We start from the raw sequence: 17,984 nt of genomic DNA on the forward strand, positions 1-17,984 counted from the left end.
AACAGATGTTTGGAAATGTGTCATCTTTTGTTGCTGAAAAGATGGAACTGTGTTACTCTAAAAGTTCTTATATTTGCACATTTTAAAAACACGGAAACAGAATTTTGTAACATCTTTCCAAATGAAGAGTGAACTTTGAATCTATTGTTTATAGCATTAAAACACAACACTTTCCTATCAGGAAGTACTGAATTCCACTTGAAAAATGAACATATACTGGCCAAGTTTCTACTTTAAAAAAACTTTTAGAATAATTGGAGGATGGAGCAGAAGTATGAGTACCACAATTTAGGAAACTCTCACAGGGTCCCACTCTTAGAAAGACCCCTCACTTAGTTTAATGCTCTGCTATCCCCACATCTTGAAATTCATAATTTTTGAACAAGCAGCTCCATTTCATTTTGCAATAGACTCTGTGAATTATGCAGCTGGTTCTGGAACTCAGGAGTCAATGCAGTTCTTTCATTTGAATTTACGTATTTTTGAGGTATTTTTTCAGTGATGACAACTACTAAATTCCAGTAATAATGTAAAACCAACTTTGAATGGCTATATCATATGTGCTAAACTACACTTGTCAAAAATAATTATATATATGATTAACATTTGTATATTTGTTTATAACTAATTATACACAGTCACAAAACATTTAGAGAAAGCAAAATTATTTGGGGCTCTTAATAAAGAAAAAAGCATTTTCATCATTATTTTTATTTCTATTTTTGTATATTTTATAGTACCCACAAATTAATAAAGTCATACATGCATGTAATTTATAAATAAATTAGCATCTATTGCATAAGAATATACTGCATTTTCAACAACTTGTCATTTATGGGAGTGCTTAGTCAAAAGACCTTCTAAAAGACTGACCTAGACTCGGAATGATAATCTTTCGCTTTTGGAGCCCAAACTCCAAAATTACTCCCTCTTCTGGCAACAGTTTCCTCAGCAATACTTCCCGGGAGAGGGAGGGAGGCAACGACTGCTTAGTGTAAAGAGGATTTGGAGTCAGGACTGAGTTCAAGTCCAGATGTCCTCCATGATGACGTAGGCACATTTCTTAACCTGGTCACCTGATCCAGGCTCGTGTGTAAGGACCTGGCACACTCCCAGATGCTGATGAAGCACCAGCGACACTAGCATTTACACAGGTGTTCGCAGTAGGAGTCCGATGGACTCAGCACCGTGTCTGTCCACTCGCGCCTAATGGCTCTGGATGGTGGCACTTCAGGCTGTGGGGTGAGGTGCGTTTTTCTGGTGAGGTGGGAGTGGTACTACTGATACAATCTAAAAGTTCTCTCTTTAAATACACCACGGAATCTAACTGGTACCAGCTTCTCTGCGTAAGGTCGGGGAGATGAAGGGCCTCGAAGGAGGGGCGCCGGTGAAGCCCAGGGGGGCTCAAGCCCTGGCCAGGCGCTATCTGGGTGACGGAGGCAGGACAGGACCACAGTTCAATACATCCCGAGAGCGCAGCTTCGGACTTTCTCCTGGGCAAGCCCAAACTTAACCTCAGCCTACATTCACCTCGGGATGGGCAAAGCATACCCATCCCGGCCCCGAGCGGCGCATCGGCGGAGGCGGTGCTCCCCAGTACCACTCCCGGGGGGCACCGCGCCCACCTCCCGGGGTCGCCGACCCGCGCAGGGGTTGGGGGAGCCCTTCCCGGCCGCCTCGGGTCCCGAGAGTGCGGGGAAAGGGCCCGACCCCTTCGCCCAGGGTGGCTGGCCCGCGCGGGGAGGGAGCCCGCCCGGGAGGGACCTGGGACCTTACCTGGATGGTATGGCCGCTGCTCGGGACGGTGGGCCCCCCCACCAACTTGCAGTAGAGCTCGGGCCGGGGCCGCGCGCCGCCGGGCTCCCGCTCCCCGCAGGTGGCGGTGGCCCAAATCCTCGCCGCCTCGGCCAGGTTGAAGTAGGGCGGGTGCAGGCTGAGCCGCGCCGGGGCCGCGGGGTCCCGAGCGGTGGCGCACCCGGCGGGCGGCGGCGGCAGCAGCAGCAGCAGCCGCAGCAGTGGCAGCACTGACCGCGGTGCCCAGCCCCGAGCCCGCCCGGCTGCCGCCATCTCGCCGCGCGCGGTCCTCCTGCCTCGGCGGCCGGCGAAGGGGCTCGGGGACACCGCGTTCCCGGCGGACGATCCTCCGGCGACCAGCGAGCGCGGCCCGAGTGTGGGCGGCGGCGGCGGCGGCGCGCCCGCGCCCCACACGCCGGGAGCCCGCGGCGAGGGGGCGGCTCCTCGGGTTTGGAACGTGCTGCGGCCGCGGCGGGCACCCGCCGGATGTGGAACTGACAGCGCCCGGCCTCGGCCCGCAGACGTTGTCTCCGCCAGCGCGCTGCGCGCAGCCGGCTTCCCCAGCTGGGAGGGCGGAAGGCGTGTCCCCGGCTCCCACCCCTGCGGCTGAAGCGGGGGCCTGGACCGCCCCACCTCCCCACGGCCGGGGCAGAGATCCGAGAGTCCTCTTCTCCAGGGCCTCACGGTGGATCTCGGACAAGCGGGAAGGAGGCTTGCGGCGAATGGGGTGAGACAGCAGAGGCAACTGCCACTGCCTGCAGAACCTACACCAAAGACACTGTGGTTTCCCAGATGAGTTTCAGTTGTCAAAGGACAAGTCCCGTCAGTTCTCAGACCCTGGGCACCAGCGATACCTATGGCACTGCACACGCGTACTGAGTGTGGGATCAAAGGGGCTCTGGGGAACAGGGAGTGGCAGAACGTACACAATTTAAAGACAGCCACTAGCGCAAGTTGTAGTGTGCCCAGAGGTAAAGGTACTTTGGAGGAAATTCTTCAGATGCCCCATCTGCTATATTTTACAGGTGAACAGAGACGTCGAGTGTATTACTCGAGCTGTCACGTTGGCCTCTGGGGAAAAGGTTGCGAACCCCCCCACCTCCCAGGGCTGAGACTTGGTCTTGCACGCAGGACACCTCACCAGAACGGAGCCCGCAGAGGCCTCTAACAATTAGAGGGGGGTGTCATTGCTGCAGGCCAGGACGGACACAAGTGTCCCAGAGGAAGAAGGACTAGAGCTTCGAAAGATGGAGAAGGAAGAACGAGGGAGTGTGTGAGAGCACTGCTCAAAGACTGAGATGGGGATTGAAGGGGAACAGTTGAAAGAAGAGAGAACTAACCAGTCGTGAACCTACACTGCTTTGCCCTAATAAGAACATTCATATTTTAATAAAGCAACTGAACGAGTGCCCAGCACTACCTGGAATAGTCCTGCCGAGGTGGTACGGTCCTGTCTAAACTGATGAAAGAAGATTGCAGAAAAGTGAGAAAGATTTTACATTCTTTTTATAATGTCCTTCCGGACAAGATCATTTGCAGGAAAACGTTCAACAAACAGCTAAGATTCCAAAATTATTTTATCAACAGGCAAATAAGAAGGCAAAGTCTGCATTGAAGTAACTGTTCTCTACCCAGCCAGTGACTCCCCACGCTGCCAGGCCTGTTCACTGAGAGGTTCTGATGTCAGAATCCTCAGCAGCAGAACTGACCATCTGTGGATTCACAACAACGCCTCTTCCTCATAGAACTTCGCATTTTGCTCCAAAAGGCAAAAATTACGAGCATGACATACAAATTGCTGTATTGTACATGACAACATTTCTCTTTGGTATGTTTTATTACACTCCCTAGTCAGAAGGTATGTAATATCATTGCAATGGAAAAATAACTTTGTGAAGTCAGGGCACAACAGGTGTGTTTGCCCACTGAGAATAGCTTTAAAGATGAACAAATAAAAGGTACATATCTAAAGTTCATATTTGTTAGTAAAGTTCTCTCTGTAAAGGCTACGTATCCAAAACAAACATCCCGGGAGCACCGACCCTCCGTGGTTCTGGATACGGGAAATATGATGGGAATAATGACACTTTGGTTGGAGGAAGGGAGAAAGGCTGCTCTGAAGTTTAAATGAAGAAATGTATGAGCAAGTGCTTTTAAACACTAAGGCAGCAAACAGAAGGCAAACTTGTGTTTTTAAGGCAAAATGGGGCTCTTATGTTTTCATGGGGAAAGATGATGCTTGAAGAAATTAAATGACTTGCCCATGTTTTAAGAAAAATAGGAATAATAAGCAGGACCCATAGCTTCTGATTCTCAGTTCATGCTCCTAGGAGGACTCGGGGCGGGGGGAAGCCACCTGGGTGAGGGCCATGTGAGGTGTGAAGGCTGCAGAAGTGTCCCAAGCACAAGAGGAGCTATTGGTTTACTTAGCTCTAGAGGGGTGGGTGCGACAGACATGCATAGTTGGGTGTAAACAAACCCAAACTAACACAGTGAATTTGGGGTTTGGCTGACCTCTCAATACTTCAGTAGTGATTCATGCATAGCTGTGTCCTTCAGATCTTAAGATAGAAATGCAACTTGCCATGCCATTGTCGCAAAGAATTTCCCTAGAATCAAGAATGTAGACACGCAAGGGTGGTAAACTCACTGTCTTGCAATGGCATAGTCAGACTCGATCATGTCCCATTAATACAGTGATGGGCCTAACATTATCCTCATGACTGATGCTTCTTTAGGTGAAAGCATAGATTTTCTCCTTCTCCTTCTTTTCTACCCCCTCCCCAATATGGCAGCTTTTCCTTCTGCCCTCCCAAGTCGTCCTAGGAATATGAACTGGGATTATATAAATCCTGGGTCCTGCTTATTATTACTGTTCTTCTTAAAATTGTATTGTTAAACAACACCTTACCATTGGCTTGGTCTCACTTTAAAAACAAGTTGCACTTTTCCTCTTGTATCATCACTTCATAGAGAAAACAATGACATCGTTCTAAACCAACAGCAGTAGGTGGGTCACCAACAGCAGTGAAAAGAATACAAACAAAACAGAAAAACAGAAGGTGTTACTGCTTCTTGTAATACCACACAAGAGCCTGGCGAGAGCTCCCCCTGAAAACCAGGGGTAACTAAACAATGAGGGAAGTTCTGCTGTCCAACTGGCCAGCTTCACTGCAAACCCAAAGATCAAGAGCATCTTTTGGAACCCAACCATTCTATCATAAAATAGGAATATAAGGATATATATTAATATCCTTTTATTACTCTTCTCCCATGACCTCCTGCTTGGAAAGAATTTCACGAACTGTATTTCTTAAATATTTTCCATGTTATCAAAGATCTATATAACTGTCAATATAGGCTTTGGCTTATCATGAAGTAATTAGCATGACCACGCTGAGCTTTAATCATTCCAGCTCAAAGTGGAGAAAGTGAGCTTCCATCCGCCTATGTTGCTAAATAAAGGCAGGGTTTCTACTGGTCATTTTGAAAACTGAGAATTGCCCCTAGACCCCTGGGCTTTGGAAAACACGAATCTAACACCACCCACTTTTATTTATAGATCAGAAGTCAAGGTTAAGGGACTTGACCAAGTCCTCATTACCACAAAATGGTGTCCAGAGCCCAGCCTGTGCCTGCCTGGGATTACAGCACACCTTACCCCCACTGCCTTTTGTGGTGGGGCCCCTGCTCCAGGCCCCTAATCTAATGGCTCCTTGTAAAGTAGTGACGCTCCCGTGGCACATGGCCTGCGTCTGATTCATCGTCTCAGCTCAGAAACCCCAGTGTTAACCAAAGTGGAGCCGAAGTCTCAGTATCCAATGTCTCTGCTCACTGCAGGCAGATCCCAGCTTCGGTTGGGACCTTGACACTGGTACGCTGCATTAGGGCACTCCCTGGTAGTTAGCTCCACCAAAGGCCCTATGAAGCATTCACATTCCAATTACATGAATTTCCTCTCCAGCTCTTGCTACACACACTCCAGTTTGGCCTTTATGTGAAATATGCAGTTGGGCAGAGCAGGTAATTTTATACATTTGTTATTAAGGAGGATTCCTTTTTCCACCCCAAGTGTGTGTTACTACAAGCAGTAGTGCTAGGATAAAAGAAAGGCTAAACCTAGGTAATAGTACCTTTTCTTTACAATGAAGCTTTTTCCTATCAGCCCAGAGCTAACCCTGAAAGGTAAGTGGGCCATTATTCTCATTATTATTATTCTCATTCTGTGGATGAGTGAAAATAAGGTAGTGAGCAATTAAATCATCTGGCTCAGGCTAAGTGGAGATTTAAGAAATGGAGCCTTCATTCTCTTGACATGAAGGTTAAGTAACTTATCTGGCAGAGATTTTGAGTGAAAATTAGAAAGCAGCCTCTAAATTATCCTCTTGAGTCATTTTCACATTTTCTCCTTTTGGGCCACCCTAAGCGTAAGGATTTGAACCCAGTTGAATGATCTCTGTGACCACAGGAGGCAACACTACTGGCAATGTTCAGCCATACTGCCCTTTGTTTCCATGTCCAAAATACCTCACTTCAACAAGGATTAAATAAAAAAATGATTGGAGCTATCTCAGCCCAATGATGGTACCCAGAGAAGACCAGCAAGAGTTTTTGCCATGTAGATAGAATCTCAGAATATCGAGTAGAGTTCCCTGTGTTATACAGTAGATCTTTGTTGATTATAACCTAAATGGGAAAAGAATCTGAAAAAGAATGGATATATGTATAACTGAATCACTTTGCTGTACACCTGAAACTAACACAACATTGTAAATCAACTATACTCCAATATAAAATAAAAATTAAATTAAGAAGAAAAAAAACACCTAACTTCAGAGACATGTATTTTGGTAAGAATTTGCCCAAAACGTCCAATAGAAGGTTATTTCACAATAAAAGATGAAAACTCTTGTGGTCAGAGGCTGGCCCAAAGATTTGTTTCTTGGTATCCTTTGAGATCTCTATAGGAGTACCTTATACAGAGCAGCAGGTTGGTAAATACCTGTCAAAATTTACCAAGATCGAATTAATTTCTCTTGAGCCCTAGAACCCAGGGTTAATAGGTAATTTTGTAACCATATAATCACTGAAATCTCTCATCTCTTTAATAACCCTCTTAATGCTGAGCAGTTCACAGAACAAATTGGGGTGCTAACTTCAATACTTTTTTTTAATTGAAGTATAGTTAATTTACAATGTTTTGTTAGTTTCAAGTGTACAGCAGTGTGATTCAGTTATGCATATATATTCTTTTACAGATTCTTTTCCATTATAAGTTATTACAAGACATTGAGTATAATTCCCTGTGTTATACACAGGTAGGTGTATGTGTAGGTCCTTGTTGTTAACCTATTTTATATATAATAGTGTATATATGTTATTCCCAAACTCCTAATTTATCTCTCCCCCACTACCCGCTATCCCCTTTGGTAATCATAAGTTTGTTTTCTATGTCTGTGAGTCTATTTGTTTTATAAATAAGTTCATTTGTATCATTTTTTTAGATTCCACATATAGAGGATATCATATGATACAATACTTACTTGTTAAGAAGTCCATGTAGATTCAACTTGCTCATTTCTCTACTTTTTTACTCTAGATTTATAGTAGAGTACTGAATGATGTTTATGGGACTCACAAGCTATTTCCTTATCTCAGCCACTGCGTTCTTCATGGATGATTCTGAGAGTAGCTGGTTAGACAGCCAGGCCTATAAATCAACTGGAAAATATGAGTGAACTTCATGCGTGGCTCTGAGGAGGTGGGAGGAGATGAGAGAGGGACAGAGTCAATGGTATGTAAATAATACTAAGAGGTGAGGAAAAGAAATACCAAAGAGTCATGGGGACTCTCAACATAATCTAGTCTGGGGGGATAAAATGACTAGCTGCCCACCAAGGATCGGTTCTCCCCTTCCGTAGGGTAGAGTTGTTCTGAGAAGTGGCTGGTGGCCCCAGGGATACATTTCCCACCCGACTTGCATCTAGGTGTGGTCCTTGACTGATTCTGAACCAATGAAGAAGTGAGAAGTGGTCCATAAAAACCTCTTGCATGATCCTTCATGCTTACCTCTTTTCCTGCCTGGAAGCCCAGGGCTCCAAAGCCCTTGGAGGTGGAGGACCACAGGATGGAAGGAGCCTGGGTCCCATGTGGGAGTCTGCCTCCTACACACCCGCACTGCACTCTTATAAATGAGAAACAGACTTTCATTAAATTAAGTCACCAAGATTTGGGGGTTTTTCTGAAGTTAAAGTAGTGTTACCTTAACTAATACATCTGAATTATTATTGTTGTAATATTTTTACATATACGGGAGCAGAAAGAAGACTGTCCTAATGAAATGTTCAATGGTAAATAAGAAGCTAACCAAGGCCTTACAACTAAGTTATCACATGGGTCATGACTCCATTTTTCTCATCTCACAAACTAAGTAGGCTTATTGTTTTATTTTAAAATTATGTTGGAATATTGAACTGGGTTCACTTGGGTTTAGCTGGACCAATAACATTAAACACCTGTTTGGTTTAGTTGTTGCCTGTTGCTTGCACTCTATTATGCTTAGCATTCTTTAAAGTATTTTCCTATTAACTCTGAAGGCCAAAGTCCTTTTAGCTATTTCCATTTATGTGGGCCAGCAAATAAAATAGTATCAGATCTATTACCTTGAAACTACCCACTATCAAAGAAATATCTTAAAACTGTTCCTAATTTTTTTAATCCTACTGTTTAGACATCCTTAAGTGTCCTTTCTCACCTCCTCAACAAACATACGCAGAAAAAGATCTTCCACTTAGGATATACCTCATTTTCAAAATATATGCAGTGGGACCTACCAACATGCCCCCTTCTTGGCCGATCCATTTCCATCAATGATAACACCAATTTGTCTAGTATCCCAGAGAAAAATTTTTGTGAACGTATATACCATAGCGCTAATTAATAGATGCTTAACAATCATTAATTCACTTTTCCCTTTTCTTTCCTCTATCAGACTGGAAAACATGGCTTTCTCATTGATTATTCTTTTCCCATGATCCCTTATGTTTACATGACATTGGTTACCATTCACCTGAATTCACTTATTTATCTCCCCTCCTGCTATCTCTACCTTCATCCAGACCACCCTCAACCACGCCAAGAGCAGCTACCCTGCTGCTCTCGCTGCCTCCAGTCTCTCTCTCTTACAGTCTATTTTGCATAACAGTGGAAGACCAGCATTATGTGCCAGATCAAGGTGTTGCCCAACTTCCTATTGCTCCACAGACTCTGGATTTGGCCTCATCCCCCTAAGTGTACTTATTTGTCCCTACTCTTGAGTACCCATCTTCTTCTCATGATCAGGGCTGCTCCCTCCTGTCAAATAAGATACCAAATTCTGTCCATTTCATTTCCTAAATAGTTCTCAATTTGGTTGCCTCAACTGCATTTCCATGGCCCCAGCCTTAATTCAAGACCACATTTTTCCCACCTGAGTTGTTACAGTCTTCCAACTCCGTCCAGTCTTGTCCACATCGAATCCATCCTCCACACTGCTGCCAGAGGGATTTTTCTGAAGTTGACATGTCCAATATGGTAGCCAAGGGCTCCATGTGGCTATCTAAATTTAAGTTTAAAAATTAAAAATTTAGTTCCTCAGTACATTGGCTGCATTTCAAGTGCTCAATAACCACATGTGGTTAGTGGTTACCATATTAAACAGAGAAGATTATAGAACATTTTCATCACTGCAGAAATTTCCTTTGGGCAGTGCTGTTACTAGAATGTAAATTTGATCATGTCTCTACCCTGCTTAACACGTTTAATGTTTCTCATTGCTTAGGATAAAGTCTAAACTCTTTAGTAGGCTGGTTTGTAAGCTGGTCCATAAGCTGGCCCTAGGCTTCCATTCTGCCCTATCTCCTTATTACTTGCCTGCATTGGACCATAGTCTTCAGCCTTATTGAACGATTTCCTGTTCCTCAGTGAGTCTCCATGACTCTGCACATGGCTATATCTTCTGTCAGGAATGTCCTTCTTCACCTAGGTGTCAAGTATACTCCAATTTGCTCTTGAAACTTCACTTCAAGCATCACCTTACTCAGCAGACTTTCCATAGCCTTACCCAGGACTCTCCCTTTACTCTCAGAGTTGGCCGCTCCTGTCACTGTGCCCACACAGCGTACTATCCACACCTCTATGGAGTATTTAGATCTGCCTACTTATGAGACAGGGAGCTCTTTGGGGACAGGCACCAGGTTTAATTCACTTTGTATCCCCAGGGTCTAGCAGAGGGTCTGGAACAGAAGTAGGTGCCTAGAGGAGTATCAGTGTTCTTTCTTCCCTGCTCTTCAGCTGCTCCAAATGCCGTCACATTCTCCACCATTCGGCATAACTATCCAGCTGTTATCCCCTCCCAGTGCACTTGAACGTAGCCCTGTGGCCAGACTGTAGGTTACTAACAAAAAGGAGAACCAGGAAGATGCTGACAAATTGACTTGCAAGGCACCTGCCTTCTGGAAGGACAAGGACTCAGCCTTGAGAGTGTATAACAACCTTTCTTTAAGTGTCTGAGTGCCCTTGTTCTCTGCATTCATAAAACCAGGGTCCTCGACCCCAGAGAGGAGTACTAGTAGAGCCAAACAGTTGTTGTAGTCAAGTCTACATGCACAGACTTGGATTAGTAACGGATTGTTCCAATTCTGAGACCATATCTCCTATGTTGAAAGGAGATGACTAAAAGTCTGAAATTCTTTACTGCTTTGTAGTCTATATTGCACCATTTAGCACATGGTTATGTTGTCTTACACTGTTTCCAACATTAAATATTATTTGTATTCAACTCCATCGTAGGTACCCTGAATGCAAGAAAAATGTGTCTTCCATACCACCTTGCATAGTGATAATAACTTAATAGGTGCTCAGTAAATATTTACGATTGATTGGTTGGCTTGGTTGGTGTAATCTGGTGAGTTTTTATAGTCCTTCATGCCATTAAGAGTGTTCCCAAATACTGATGCCATTTTACAATCTCTAGAACATCAGCTGGATTTTCCAAGTAACGTAATTCTGCCTTATTCAGAAAAACAGAATTTGTATTTATATAACTTTTAAACATAATTTAGTTAAAAATTTTTTGTTTTATAATTAACTGTTACATCAGTGGCCCCCAGTGAACCACGCCTCTCAGAACTCGTGCCCTTGTGTTGTTCCTTCCCACATTGAGTCTGAGTTTGGTCCAGTGACTTGCTTTAGCAAATGAGGTATTAGCAAGTTTGATGCAAGCAGAGATTTGACAAGTGCTTGTCATCTTAGAATTCTCCCTCTTGGAACATAGACTGCATGCTGTAAGGAAGTCCAACCATACTGCTGGAGAAAGAAGGTATGTAGAGAGAGATTCTGGAATATGTGAGACCATGCAAAGCATGTAAGCAAAGCCAGCTTGGTCTTAAAAGACCTTTTCAAGCCATCAGATCAAGCCACCTGCATGAGAGATCCTAGGTGAGACCAGCAGAACTGTCTAGCTGATTCCAGACCAGGTTGCTGAATCATGAACAAATGAAGAGTTGTTGTTTTAAGCCACTGGCTTATGGTCTCTTACACAACAGTAGACAACCACAATAGTCAGAAATTTGTCTCTTCTTATTCATCAATATGAGCTGATCAGTATCACCTACTACTTGCAGGTTCTATTCTTAAGTGCCTTGAGTTAACATTAAAAGTGAAGTATGAATACTCTTTCCAATTAGAGTGAGAAAGTTTTTATTTCTAGACACTTCTGGGAAACTGAGATTTTAGAATTTGACTTTTGCATTTAGAATTTTTTTCTATGTAGTTGATGTCTTTAAGACAAATTAAGTTTAAGTTTATCTCTTCTTATTTTTTTCCCCTGGCTTTTGCCCCTGCGTAAGCATCTAGGGAAAAGAAAAATTTGATCTCATGAATATTATGCCCTGTTTTTTTGCTCTTGCCAAAATGCTCTGTTAACTTCATTCCAAGTAAAAAAAAAAAAAAGTTCTTGTGAATATGATTTCTGCCACGGCATCAAGAACTGTGCCAGAAAGGACAATTCTATAAAAATAGATTTCTTCATTCTGTATCTATGTGAATTCCACGCAGTCAGATACTCCTTTAGCAACTATCTTGTGAGTCATAGTTTTTCTGTGAAAGCAGGCTTTTTACCATTTGGGAGACCTCGGCCTCCCTTTTACCCCTCAGCTTGGGTTTATGTTTTATATTTCCTTCTTTCATTCTTTATGTACCTTTCATAGGTTGGTCTCCAAAGGAACTATTTCTCCCATATCTCTCAGTTGGTAAAAGTGTGGGTTACCTTGAATAATAGTTTCTTTAATAAGTTCATCAAGCATTGGAAAGTCCACTAACATGATAAGCAAAAAGAATTCTAAAACTGGAAGAAAAAGCAAAAGCTCGTTTTTCGGTTGTTGGATGGTTTCAGAAGGGTCATGCCTTGTTTAAATCATTGCTGATCAAAGCGTGGTCTGTGGACCACTTCCAGTCCCTGAACTGTTATTGCAATGAGAAAAAGTACGAAAACTGAGAGTGTTTGTAAACGTTTTTAGCAATTTCATATTGCCATGACATGTGATCATTTTTCTCATAACCCAGTTTTATTGTGTATTACAAAATATTGGTCAACGATGGATTGGAATTTTTTTTAATGGTCTTTCTTCACGGATGGTTTAAAAAGCACTAGTCTAAATGATCTCTCCAAGTGACCTTCCAGCCTCAGGCCTAGAACACTGTGGGACACAGATTGGGCAGTTAAGAAACATTCGTTGATTGATTGATGGTTACCTGATGGGTAGTTTCTAATCCTATGATGCTCTAATATTGTGTTAAATCTTTACCATTCACTAAACAGTACATACAACAAATGTACTCTTTTAGTCAGAGTTTTACAACCTTTTTTTAAAAGGGCATGAAATAACCTGCCTAATTCTCTTGGCTGGGTATGACTAATTAATGATAGCCAAGTTTAGAGAACTCAAAAGAAAGGACACATATGCTAAAGTTAAAATTAGCTTTCACTTACTCCAGAATAGCACTGACTGATTCAGCTGTCTTTGAGCAGGGAGATGGTGTAAGGTGTTGAGCTCGATGTAAGGACTAAATCCATGACTCATTCCTTATGAAGAATAAATGCATCATTGGGTTATATTAGGTGAAAGCCACTCCTTACCCCTAGTACAGGAAGTCAGACTCCTTGAAGTTGTGTGTCTTTAAAATCACTCCCTATCCTAGGGGATCTTTACTAACTCAGATTCCGGATTAAGAAGGTGTGAATGCACAGCAGGTATTGCGTTCTTGATGTGTAGGTCTCTTCCTTCCCCACAGTACATCAGCTTCAGGGCAGCCTTGCTGCTGGTTTTGCTCTGACCTTTGCCCCAGTCCCGTTAATTGGGTTATTGCCTCCTTCCTGTGTGATTTTAGGCAAGCCACTTAGTCTCTATGTGCTTCAGATCACTCATTGGAAAAATTCGTTTTTAATGAGGACAAGGGCACTGTAAAGAGTAAATGATATAACGTGTGTGAACGCGTCTGCGGCAGCGCTGGACCGGCCCCAGTTGGAGTTCACTGTCATTCGCCCTTCACCTTGCCCCTGCTCCCCAACCAAGCTTTCACCATGCAGTGCAGTGTAGTAGTTAAGCCCACAAACTGCAGAGTTCTAGACTTGAGTTTAAGTCCCAGCTCCCCCATCTACTAGCTTCTGTGACCTCATGACTTTGGGCAAGTTATTTAGGCTCTGTAAGTCTCAGTTCCTTCATCTGAAAAATTTTACCCATTGTGAGAGATTTGTGACTATTGAATGAAGTCATCCTTCTCAAGGGTCAAAAGCAATGACAGCACATAGCATGCCTCGAATTAAGCCAGCTATTGCTATTTTACGCCCAGTTCCAGAAACAAGTTTTGACCGATTGTGTCTGCATATCTGTCCCAGGGCCTGCCTAGGATCCTGATTTCTCAGAACCTGGAAGCTTTCTTTGCTCTTGCCATTAAGCATCAGTCCTTAGCGATCGCATTTCTGCTTCTACCTGCCGACCACCTCTGCTGCTGCCCTTTTTACCTCGCCAGAGCCCCAGCATCCTAGAGGGCTGTCAGGAGTCCTATGGAAGCTCTCACAGCCTTAGGATCCTCTGGTCAGCTGGTCTGCCTTGCCGACCACCTACTGTCTGCCCCCAGATTCCCCAGGACACGGCACTGGTCCCCAGGCTTCTTCACTTTCTGTTGGGAGCTTCTGGATCCCTGCCCCCTCAGTGAGCCCGACTAGCCCCGGGATTGAGCCAGAGTGGCCTGGCCCTCAGGCCACCTGCTGAGCCCCAGCTCTGACAGGACTTGCTATGCAACAAGTCAAGGCCTTGGTCCCATCCTGGGATTGGTACATCACCTCCAGGTCAGAATGCTGGCACAAGACTGAAGGCAGATATTACAAGACCCGTTTTGTCTAGAAACCATGTATGATCGTGGCTCTCCCGGGAACTTCTGCTGACATTTCTCTTTCCAATGAAATCCTTTGGATTTCCCCACACACACCCTACCACTTTTTGTTTAGGGTTCCTTCTTCAGCCCCATCCCACTTTCTGGGGGAAGTGAGAATCCTACACCTGCATAAAAGGCATCGAAGCCAGCAGTGGCCAGTGAGGGGCTGTGACCTAAGTTTGTTTGAGCTCCACCTTGCGGGGAGGTGGGAGGGGGTGATGGGAGTGTCCCGTACCAGCACAGGGTCCCTCATTGAACTCAAAATTCCAGAGCACACCCCCACTCACACAGAGCACACATACACATACATGGAGTATCAGTTCATTTAAACACACACAGACACACACAAAGATGGAGTCACAGCCCCTTAGTGCAAAAACAGGACTTTTTTTTTTGCCTGCCCAATGGCCTCCCTTACAGGCTAGTAGCTACATGCCTTAGATTCCTGAGTAAGAGAAGAACCTCACAAACACAGACTCCAAATCTCATTAGAGAAAAGAGCATCAGAAGCTTTGATTCCGTATCTGAGAAGCTCGTGGATCCTCAGGTAATCTGAGAGAATTCCTTCAAAAATACTCAGTGAGCACCTACTATGTGCCAGGGCCTGGACTTGGCATTGGAGCTACAAAGAGAATGAGGCAAATATGGTTTCTGATTTAATGTGGCTCACCGTCTAATTTTAAGTCTCAATGAAGTTCCTGTAACCTTACGCTGCCTTGCAACGTAACCCTAGACTTACCTCTAAGCTGTGAGAAGCCAACTAAGGAATCTTCACTGAAAGAATGAAGCTCCTGCCATACTCGAAACTTGCACAATTTTAAGACACAGTTTGGTACATTACTATATAATTGCCAAACAAGGGCTCCAAAAGTCAGTCTGTTATCTCCACAAACAAAATTAAACTTGAAGTCCGCTCTTGCTCCCATGTGAGGCTGTGAGAGAATTTCCACAGCAAGGAAGTCTTGTAGTCCATCTTCCCTAAGGATTGAACTCAGCCTTTTTGGCTTCTCTTAAATGGTTTTGGTTCAATTAAAGATTAAGTGAGGGACTTCCCTGGTGGCACAGTGGTTAAGAATCTGCCTGCCAACGCAGGGGACACAGGTTCGAGCTCTGGTCCGGGAAGATCCCACATGCTGTGGAGCAACTAAGCCCATGCGCCACAACTACTGAGCCTGCGCTCTAGAGCCCAAGAGCCACAACTACTCAGCCCACATGTCACAACTACTGAAGCCCATGCTCCTAGAGTCCACACTCCACAACAAGGGAAGCCACCACAATGAGAAGCATGTGCACCACGATGAAGAGTAGCCCCTGCTCGCCACAACTAGAGAAAGCCAGTGCGCAGCAATGAAGACCCAACGCAGCCAAAAATAAATAAATCAATAGATTTATTTTAAAAATACATAAATCAATAAATTTATTTTTAAAATAAGTAAATAAATAAATAATAAAGATTAAGTGAAACCAGTCCCAACTTTGGAAATAATTTAACCTGTGTGCACATTTCTGCTGCACTTTTGCCCCTATGGGTTTAACAACTTGGTAATAAAATGTAAGGACTGAGATTTCAGCTGATCAGCATTCAGGGTCCTCCAAACATTAAAAAATAAAGCCCTTGCATGGTACTGCATAGCCTCAGCGGAATGCTGAAGGCAGCTTCACTTAAGATGCACCTCCTCTGGGCCCACCCATAATAGATGCTTTTATTACCAAGGGCCAGATTACCAGCCCAGTGATAGAATACTTTCCAGTTACTAAACCAGACTCTCTTTAAACAAATGTTGGAAATGAGGCAGCTGAGAGAGTTACACGATAATGCTAGACATAAAATAAAAATCAAACACTTCAAGCAAAATCTGGACATCTGACCAAGGGATGAAGGCTCCTGGGTTGGCATTTCGACCCCAGCACTTAGTCCACTGCGTTAGAGTAGCGCTGAGTAGGGGCAAGAAGGCTGGATCTTTATACTCCCATGTCAATGTCATGAGATGTGGGCCCCGGGAAGACAGCATGACCTTAGCAAGGTGACTCTGTAGCTGAGGCAGTCCCAGAGGGCTAGCAGCTGAGAGTTATCTGCCGACAGCTCTTCAATAACTGGGGTGACAAGTCCTTCTGCAGAAGAATCCAGTTAGGGAGACACATGACCCAGACAGGCCCCCCACCTTGTACACTCAGAACCACTTCATACGAGTGCCTGGAGCAGCTCCTCTAGGAGCTGGGGGGGCCCCTCTTCCTGGGAGGAAACATGGAAGAGGAAAGCTGGTGGGACACATCACAGCCCCCGCTGCTGCAGCTGGTCTCAGGACGGCAGCTAACGCTCCTCCTCTCACTCCTCAAACATCTGTTCCAGATTCCCCTCATCTTCAGCCAGCATGTCTGCCCATCCTGAAGACTTCTCAGGCTGGAGTTTCATCCTTTGTCCATTTACCCTCAAAAAATGGTCAAGAGATACCCAGGTAGAGCATCTGAATTCCATAAGTATTCCCCTTGCCCCACTGTGTAACTGCAGCCCTCCCTCCTCCTGATGACCGTGGTCAATTACACCTGCCAAGATGGTGACTCCCCTTCTCACCTGCTGCCCCTGGACACAAAGAACCTAAAGTGCCCAAGCCGTGGCCATAGGTTATAGTTCAGTAGAACTATTACTATGCCCATTGGTAAAAGTCTTCCCCTTTTTGGAAACCAGAACTTGGAAACTGGCAGAGCCTAGAGTTGCAGAGACAGGAAACACAAGTGGATCATTGGGAGTGATGGTAAGTGGGGCCACTCCCACTCCCCACCCCCCAGTCTGCAGACCCTCATATTCTTTCTATGGGACACAGCGCCATAGACAGCTCTTCGATTTAAACTGTATATTGTGTCCTGGAAAATGGTACCCTATGCTTGTAAAATACCATCTCCAAATTGGTCCTTCAGCTATGCTTCAACAAGCCACCCCCAACACTGAAATGTGTGTCAGCTTTGGGTAATGTGAATGCCATGGGCTTCAGCCCATGACGGTACCTCCTTTGCTGTGAAGTGGGTCTCTTGGTTTAACATAACATTATTCTGGATCCTGTGCTCGTCTACTAGTCCAACAAACACTCCATAAGCTCCCAGATAGTGGTGGTTGGCTGACACCCCACAGGCAGGCGTAATGGCAAACCCATACCTAGAATGTGTCTACTCTTATCAAAAGAAATCATTGGCTTTCTAGGATGAAACATGTCCAATATAGTCAATTTGCCAGCGAATGACCAGGCGATCTCCTCAAGGGATGACGGCATACTGGAGACTCAGTATTGAGGCCTATTATTGGCCATGTAGTGGCCATAGTAGCTAGATCAGGCTTGGTAAGTGGGAGCCCCTACCCTTGGGCCCATTCAATGACCTTCATCCCTGCCACCACAGCTGCATCACTCACAAGCCCATCATGCCAGCACTGGGGAGGCCAATGATAGAGGCTGGTTGATGTCAACTGGTAAGTTATTTTTTCTGTTTGGTCATTTAGTGCCTTTCTTGTGGTGAATGCTCTCTGTTGAGCATTAATATGTATTACAAATCTCTTCTTACTTTCTGCCCACTCCCATGAGTCACCCACAGGACTCCTCCAGAGCTCCTTCTCCCCAGTCCTCCAACACTTCTTCTTCCTAGGACATGACCGCAAGTCCAGCCATTCTCCTCTGCCATGAGTCATAGACAGACTCACCTTGGGCCACTTCTCTTTCCATGCAAAG

General features: G+C 44.7%; 1 protein-coding gene across 1 annotated transcript in view; it reads right to left on the reverse strand.

The window, feature by feature from the left end:
- Positions 1-2,768, reverse strand: part of LAMA3 (laminin subunit alpha 3) — a 243,722-nt gene extending 240,954 nt beyond the window's left edge. The window contains exon 1 of the mRNA XM_082418551.1: positions 1,777-2,768. Within this exon, the coding sequence (XP_082274677.1) occupies positions 1,777-2,067 (291 nt within the window). The 5' untranslated portion in view covers positions 2,068-2,768. The remainder of the gene's footprint in view (positions 1-1,776) is intronic.
- Between the last annotated feature and the right edge of the window lie 15,216 nt (positions 2,769-17,984).

This window comes from Balaenoptera physalus (genome assembly GCF_965194825.1).
Source record: "Balaenoptera physalus genome assembly, chromosome: 12".
Lineage (NCBI taxonomy): Eukaryota > Metazoa > Chordata > Mammalia > Artiodactyla > Balaenopteridae > Balaenoptera > Balaenoptera physalus.